Below are 7,623 nucleotides of genomic sequence, written 5' to 3'. Positions count from 1 at the left end.
CCTTGGCTGACATAGTGACTAGTCAGGCAGAAGAAAGACAAGATTGGCTGTTCTTCTGACTGGCAGCTTTCTATGTCTGGCACATAACCAAGAACCACTCCGCTCACTGACTTAAGTTTACATACTCAGGCAGCTATCTGTCATTTGTCATCAGTGGTAGTCACCTCCTGAAGTAGTTGTTTCCACAAAAAATAAGCCAGAATCCTGACGCTGCTCTGCCCTGAAGCCTGTGTTCTGAAGGCAACTCTCAATGCCTGCGGTGAAAGCATTGTCCCATTTTAATTTACACAGGAGGTTAAAAAGGAACAGCAGTTAATACTGCAGATGTGGCTGTTACATTTTCTGTTGATTTTAAGCTGGTTTCCAGGGCTTCCATTTGAAAATCAGTCAGCTAACATACACGTATTGTGTTTCCTTTCCCTGAAACTGTTCAGGGTTTTATTCCTTTACAGGTTCTTGGAAGTATTTCCATGAAACGAGTTATTTCCACACATTAAATATGTTATATTTTCTTTTTTCTCTTAGGAAATTGAGATGTAAGTTTAATATTCAAGGTCTTTAACAGCAATGAAAATGTTAATGCTGAATAGTATCAGTAGAATACACTTCTAATAATCATGAATCAATCTGCTATGGTTTCTTCTTACATTTTCTATGACTTATTCTGGCATTTTTGTACAAATCATTTTGCATCCCATGCCAGTGACAGGTCTGAATCTAAATTCCATTGTAGAAGTAAAAGCAGAAATTTTAATGCCAACATTTTGACCTCTTTTAGAAGGTGCACTTTTAAAATTGCTCTTCAGTCAGCTGTAGGCATTATTTTTTCCTCAGTATTTTCCTCTCTTGAGTATTCTGTCTTTAACCTTTCTTCACCTGTAGTCACTGATAGAAATTGCACTGTATTTGCTTCTGTAAGGATCTCTGATTTCTTGCTATCATCCCAGACTTAATTTTCCTTTTCCTTTTTTAAAGCATTTACTACTGATTTTCACTTACATAAATGTGTCTAAATTATTTTTTTCATTCAATAAAATTCAAAATAATTCATCAGTGAAAAAAAATTCAGACAGTATACATGTTCCATATCTTCTGGGGATTCTTCTTACAATAAATTGTATATATGTATTTTTCTAAATCAGAATTCTCAACTGGACTGGAATTGTCATTCACTGCTTATTTTAGAAGAGCACTAATGTCTCCTAGTGCTCCAGCAACAGATTTTTTTTCTCTTTAGTTGCTGACAAGGCTGCCTACCTGATGGGTCTCAACTCAGCAGACCTTCTCAAGGCCCTGTGCTATCCCCGAGTCAAAGTTGGGAATGAATTTGTGACCAAGGGTCAGACTGTGCAGCAGGTAACAAAAATCTGGTGCTTGGCAACTGACACCTCTTTCAATAACAAGCTCTGTGACCAGCATCTGGGCAGTGTTTGATGACTGATACCCCAGACATTCCGTTTTGTTCTTCATGATAACTGGAAATCTTCTGGTTTTGTTTTAGGTGTACAACTCAGTCGGTGCTCTGGCAAAGGCTGTCTTTGAGAAGATGTTCTTGTGGATGGTTGTTCGCATCAACCAGCAGCTGGACACCAAGCAGCCTAGGCAGTACTTCATTGGGGTCCTGGACATCGCTGGCTTTGAGATCTTTGATGTAAGAGTAGTGTTTTAACACAGTTTTAAAACACTCTACTGTGTGTTGAAGGATTTAAGAAGAAACTGTCTTCTTTTTTTTTTTTTCAAAAAGGGTTTTCATTCTTTAAGATTGCATCTAAAGCATCATAACTCCTACAAGGACTTCTTGAAAATAGAGCTGTGTTGCCCATATGCCAACTGACATTCATAAATGTAGGGTTTTTACTGTTTACAAACAGCAGATTAACATTTTGTAAATAAAGCATAGACACAAACTCCATAGACAGTCAGTGCTTAGATGGTTTGTGACATGCTTTTAAATCAGTAACTGTAAATGCTTTAACTGAACTGGGTCAGTCTAGGAGATATCAAAACTGACAAGTTTAAAGGAGTTCATAAACATATGAATGAAGTTCAGCTTGACAGCAGAGACATCCTGAGAAGTTCCAAACTCCTGACTGAGTAAAGAAGGATCCACTTACAGATCCTTCTGTAATAATTTAAAAAAGAAAGGGCGCTGTTCTTTATCCTCACTTTTTCACATTTATATTAATAACAAATTCTATCTGTATTCTTCAGTTCAACAGTCTGGAACAGCTGTGCATCAACTTCACCAATGAGAAACTGCAACAGTTTTTCAACCACCACATGTTCGTGCTGGAACAGGAAGAGTACAAGAAGGAAGGCATTGAATGGGAGTTCATTGACTTTGGGATGGACTTGGCTGCCTGCATTGAGCTCATCGAGAAGGTATCTTCTAATTCACATTGTCTAATACAAAAGAATGTATAAAATCATAGAATTATAGAATTATAGAAAGATAGAATGTCTTGAGCTAGCAGGCAAGCCAGAATGAAATTTTGCTCACTTTCCTTCTCCTCACTGCTTTCTTTTTTCATGTATTCATATTTCTCCCAGCCCATGGGCATCTTCTCCATCCTGGAAGAGGAGTGCATGTTCCCCAAGGCAACTGACACCTCTTTCAAGAACAAGCTCTATGACCAGCATCTGGGCAAGTCCAACAACTTCCAGAAGCCCAAGCCTGGCAAAGGCAAGGCTGAGGCCCACTTCTCCCTGGTGCACTATGCTGGCACAGTGGACTACAACATCTCTGGCTGGCTTGACAAGAACAAGGACCCCCTGAATGAAACTGTTGTGGGGCTGTACCAGAAATCATCCCTGAAGACACTGGCCTTACTGTTTGCCTCTGCTGGCGGAGAAGCAGGTCAGTCCTTTGAAATTCTTATTCTCTTATTTAGCGACTCTTTGATAACAGTGAATATCAGTGGAATGTTCTTCAGAAACTGCATTTTGTGCAGGGTCTTCCATGACTGGAGTTTATTAATAAAGGAAAACTAATGAATCTGTCTCAGACATCCGCTCAGCCATGATAATCCCGAAGATTCCAGTTCATCAATACTCTTAGTCCTCTGTTCTTTTAGTCTGAATGTTTTCTCTACTTCCTGCCTCATCCTAGTTTCCTTTCTTAGTTTGATCATTATATATGACCATGATTCTTGCAGTCTCACAGAGAAAAATTCTACAGCTTAAAGTTGTAATATCTTCTTATTTGGCTATTCTTCAGAGAGTGGTGGTGGTGGCAAGAAGGGAGGCAAGAAGAAGGGTTCTTCTTTCCAGACTGTATCAGCTCTTTTCAGGGTAAGTACAGAAGTAATTGCCTCTTGATCTTTCTCTTTTTTCTTCTTGAAGATTCTGACACTCCAAGTTAAATTCAATAAGGCATTTCACTGAACCAGTTAACATTTTTCTTTGTATCAAAAACATGTTTTTCATGAAAGGGCTAACTTCAAGTCAGATGAGGCCAGGGGAAAGATAGATATTGATTTAGTCCTTCCTTGAATGTTAGAAAAATTAGCCTAGATCGGGCTACAGTTTCATTTAATTATATGCACATGAGCTAGTAGGACTAAGCTCTCCTCTGTCCTGGAGTGACAATGGTGGATATGGATGTCTGCCTGAAGGAGTGTCTAATCTGGATCTGCACATACATTTGCAAATGACTATACACATGAAGACAAAGCAACAGGGAAATGCCAGCACCAGCTATCACCCCTCCAGAGAGTAAGGCAGATGGAAACACCATTATTTGAACACTAGACATGATCTGGCATCCCGTAAAGTTTTTCATACTGTGTAAAATACGTATATCTCTGAACAGTTTTGCCATCACTCCAAACCTGGACTTCAAACTAAAAACTACTAAAAAAACCCTCAAATACATACATACATAGGAATATCAAGTCCATTATTCCTTTACAACAGCTCCAGTATCTCACAGAACTGCAGAGGTAACATTTGTTAATGAAAAACCTTTGTTCTTGCTTCCACAGGAGAACCTGAACAAGCTGATGACCAATCTACGGAGCACTCACCCTCATTTTGTGCGCTGTATCATCCCCAATGAAACAAAAACTCCCGGTAAGAACTGAAGTAGAGAGAAATCTTACCGTGATGCAGCCATTATGCTTTATGCATTATAATGAAATACCAAATAACTATCTCATTTGCTTAGGTGCCATGGAGCATGAACTGGTGCTGCATCAGCTGCGTTGTAATGGTGTGCTAGAAGGAATCAGAATTTGCAGAAAGGGATTCCCCAGCAGAATCCTCTATGCAGATTTCAAACAGAGGTCAGACTCTTTCACGCTCTCCATTGAATCTTTACTGTTTAAGTGGACTTTTTTAACTACTTAAGATTGATGGTTATTTTTGAATTCCAAAACTACCTAATTAAATCTGAAACAAAGGAAAATTGATTGAGTGTATAACCAAAACCAACATTTATGTCTAGCATAGGAGAAACTGTTGAGAAAAGAAGGGCTCATCAGATGCCCTCACTGATTTTTATTCATCAAAAAATCAAGTTTTGCCAAAGTGTCTGACTATGGAAGTAAACTGGAGCTACAAAAGCTTATGCTCACAAGATTAAAAAAATGAAGATTGATACCTGGATGCAAAAAATTCTTATGCAAAAATTACAAACTCAGAATGCTTTAGACACTGTATCATCAAATAGTTTCAGGGAATAATGATTTCTTACCATGCACACAGTGGCAATGTTCCTGTCTAGCAAATTTATATTTAAGAACAACAGCATAATTTAAGAAACAAAGATAACAATGCAATAGTTAGACATCAGCATTACATTTACACCTAGACTTTAAAACTTACTTTTATTTTGTTGTTGAATTTGGACTTAATTATTAATGTTATCTATAAAAAGGAATGGAATGCCACAGGCTTGTTCTGCAGCAAAGAATACCAGTAATTTCAATAAAAGAGCATAACCTTACAACTTGAAATTACATTAACTCAAATCTTCTTTCATTCCTCAGATACAAGGTGCTTAATGCCAGTGCCATCCCCGAGGGACAGTTCATTGATAGCAAGAAAGCTTCTGAGAAACTCCTTTCATCTATTGATGTGGACCACACCCAGTACAAATTTGGTCACACCAAGGTACCAACTCTCCTCAACACAGTCCCTGTATTTGTGTTTTGTTCTACCTGACAGTGATGCACTGCAATGTTCTGTTTCTTCAGGTGTTCTTCAAAGCTGGGCTGCTGGGACTCCTGGAGGAGATGAGGGATGAGAAGCTGGCACAGCTCATCACTCGCACACAGGCCAGGTGCAGGGGCTTCCTGATGAGAGTGGAGTACCAGAGAATGGTGGAGAGAAGGTAGGTGTTTCCCATCTTCACTTAAAGGCACTGTATTCGAGTAAAAGTGTTACCTCTCATCAAACTCAAAATATTCAGTGTACATTTTAATTACACTTCAGGGAATCCATCTTCTGCATCCAGTACAACGTTCGTTCATTCATGAATGTCAAGCACTGGTCCTGGATGAAGCTGTTCTTCAAGATCAAGCCCCTGCTAAAGAGTGCAGAGTCTGAGAAGGAGATGGCCAACATGAAGGAAGAGTTTGAGAAGACCAAGGAAGAGCTTGCAAAGTCTGAGGCAAAGAGGAAGGAGCTGGAGGAGAAAATGGTGTCCCTGCTGCAGGAGAAAAATGATCTGCAGCTCCAAGTGCAGGCTGTGAGTATTATTAGTATATTTACTCCTGGGAGAACACAAGCAAAGTTTAAGTTCTCTTTCACAGTACAGAATCTCCCATCTGCACACAAAACTGCCTTAAAACTATTGTAACCTGAATCATTAGAGGTAAAATTCATTGTCACCATTATACTGTGGAGTTCCAGCTTGGGAAGAATTTTGTAAGTCTCACAGCCTGTAGCTATGTTACTCCATTTAAGTTCACATTATAAGCCCCGGATCTAGTCAATAGTGAATAGGTTTATACAGATAATGGAGAGAGATTAGAGTTGACGACAAATTCTGTCTTTAGTCAGTTGTCGAAATAAAAGAGCCTTGTGACATTTCTTATGATATATGGTATCTCACATGTACTCCTGCAGCTACTACTACTCCAGAAAGACACAAATACCCCCTACATACAAATACAACTACCAGCCCATTCAATGTATACAGTGCCCTTTTGTGCATCAAAAGTTTTGGCAACGTTTGGCAATTTTTTTGAGCATTAAAGAGTCTACTTCAGAGCTTCAGAATACAGTCAGATTCAAGTGGTCGCCTACAATTGGATCTAGATTATGTACTGCTTTACCAAATTCAAATTCAGTTATGCCAGCAAAACCCTTCACAAAGATAAAACAAAAAGATCTCTGTACAATTATACCCACTTATAAACTTCCAAGCAAAGGAAACAAAGACCGCAATAAAAAAATGACTTTTCATATATTTCTAAATCTTATTTATAAATACAGCAAGAGGAGACTTGAGGATGAAACAGAACTAAAAAACAATTCTGACTGAAAAAAAAAAGAACACATTTCCCACAAGATAAACAAAAATAGAAATTCCATGTCTTCTTTTTCAAAATGAGAGACTCCATTTCCATTCAAAGACTGCTAAAATTTGGAAGTAGAATAAATGACTATCTTTCCCCTCAGGAAGCGGATGCCTTGGCTGATGCTGAGGAAAGGTGTGATCAGCTCATCAAAACCAAAATCCAGCTGGAAGCCAAAATTAAGGAGGTGACAGAACGGGCTGAGGATGAGGAGGAAATTAATGCTGAGCTGACAGCCAAGAAGAGGAAACTGGAGGATGAATGCTCAGAGCTGAAGAAAGATATAGATGACCTGGAGTTAACATTGGCCAAGGTTGAGAAGGAAAAGCATGCCACCGAAAACAAGGTATGAGGCAGAAGATGTCAGTCACACTCCAATAAAGAACAGTGTGCTTTTGGAAATACATAATATCTTGAGTTGGAAAAGACTCAAGAGGGTTGTAAGTCCATATGTTACAGGAGTCTTGAACCTACTTGCTCTGTTCTTATGAAAGGTGAAAAACCTCACAGAGGAGATGGCAGTCCTGGACGAGAACATTGCCAAGTTGACAAAAGAGAAGAAAGCCCTTCAAGAGGCCCATCAGCAGACACTGGATGACCTGCAGGCTGAAGAGGACAAAGTCAATACGCTGACCAAAGCTAAAACCAAGCTGGAGCAGCAAGTGGACGATGTAAGAACAAAAGCTTAGGGCTATTATAGGACTGTTGTGGAAATAAACATGGCTGGCAGAGCACTAATGATCTCATTCTGTTTAGCTGGAAGGGTCCCTGGAACAAGAGAAGAAGCTGCGCATGGACCTTGAGAGAGCAAAGAGGAAACTTGAAGGAGACCTGAAGTTGGCCCATGATAGCATAATGGATTTGGAAAATGATAAACAGCAGCTGGATGAGAAACTGAAGAAGTAAGTGAGGCTGTGGGACACCTGAGTGTTGGTGGGTACACTTAGATTGTTTTTTTCAGGCACTAACACCACTTAACTTGTGCAAAAGGAAAGACTTAGAAATCAGCCAAATCCAGAGCAAAATTGAGGATGAGCAAGCCCTGGGCATGCAGTTACAGAAGAAGATCAAGGAGCTGCAGGCAAGTCTCTGGTCCTTCCCT

The 7,623-nt window shown here is 39.4% G+C and overlaps 1 protein-coding gene across 1 annotated transcript in view; it reads left to right on the top strand.

Annotated features, from left to right (window-relative positions):
- The first annotated feature begins 250 nt into the window (after positions 1-250).
- LOC100543020 (myosin-1B-like) overlaps positions 251-7,623 on the top strand; it is a 12,186-nt gene continuing 4,813 nt past the window's right edge. The window contains exons 1-12 of the mRNA XM_019621591.1: positions 251-259; positions 1,207-1,356; positions 1,502-1,651; positions 2,212-2,382; positions 2,551-2,857; positions 3,218-3,291; positions 3,984-4,071; positions 4,166-4,283; positions 4,989-5,112; positions 5,196-5,332; positions 5,434-5,689; positions 6,625-6,867. Of these exons, the coding sequence (XP_019477136.1) occupies positions 251-259; positions 1,207-1,356; positions 1,502-1,651; positions 2,212-2,382; positions 2,551-2,857; positions 3,218-3,291; positions 3,984-4,071; positions 4,166-4,283; positions 4,989-5,112; positions 5,196-5,332; positions 5,434-5,689; positions 6,625-6,867 (1,827 nt within the window). The remainder of the gene's footprint in view (positions 260-1,206; positions 1,357-1,501; positions 1,652-2,211; positions 2,383-2,550; positions 2,858-3,217; positions 3,292-3,983; positions 4,072-4,165; positions 4,284-4,988; positions 5,113-5,195; positions 5,333-5,433; positions 5,690-6,624; positions 6,868-7,623) is intronic.

This window comes from Meleagris gallopavo, chromosome 20 (assembly GCF_000146605.3).
Source record: "Meleagris gallopavo isolate NT-WF06-2002-E0010 breed Aviagen turkey brand Nicholas breeding stock chromosome 20, Turkey_5.1, whole genome shotgun sequence".
Lineage (NCBI taxonomy): Eukaryota > Metazoa > Chordata > Aves > Galliformes > Phasianidae > Meleagris > Meleagris gallopavo.
This window is presented reverse-complemented; position numbering and strand designations above follow the sequence as displayed.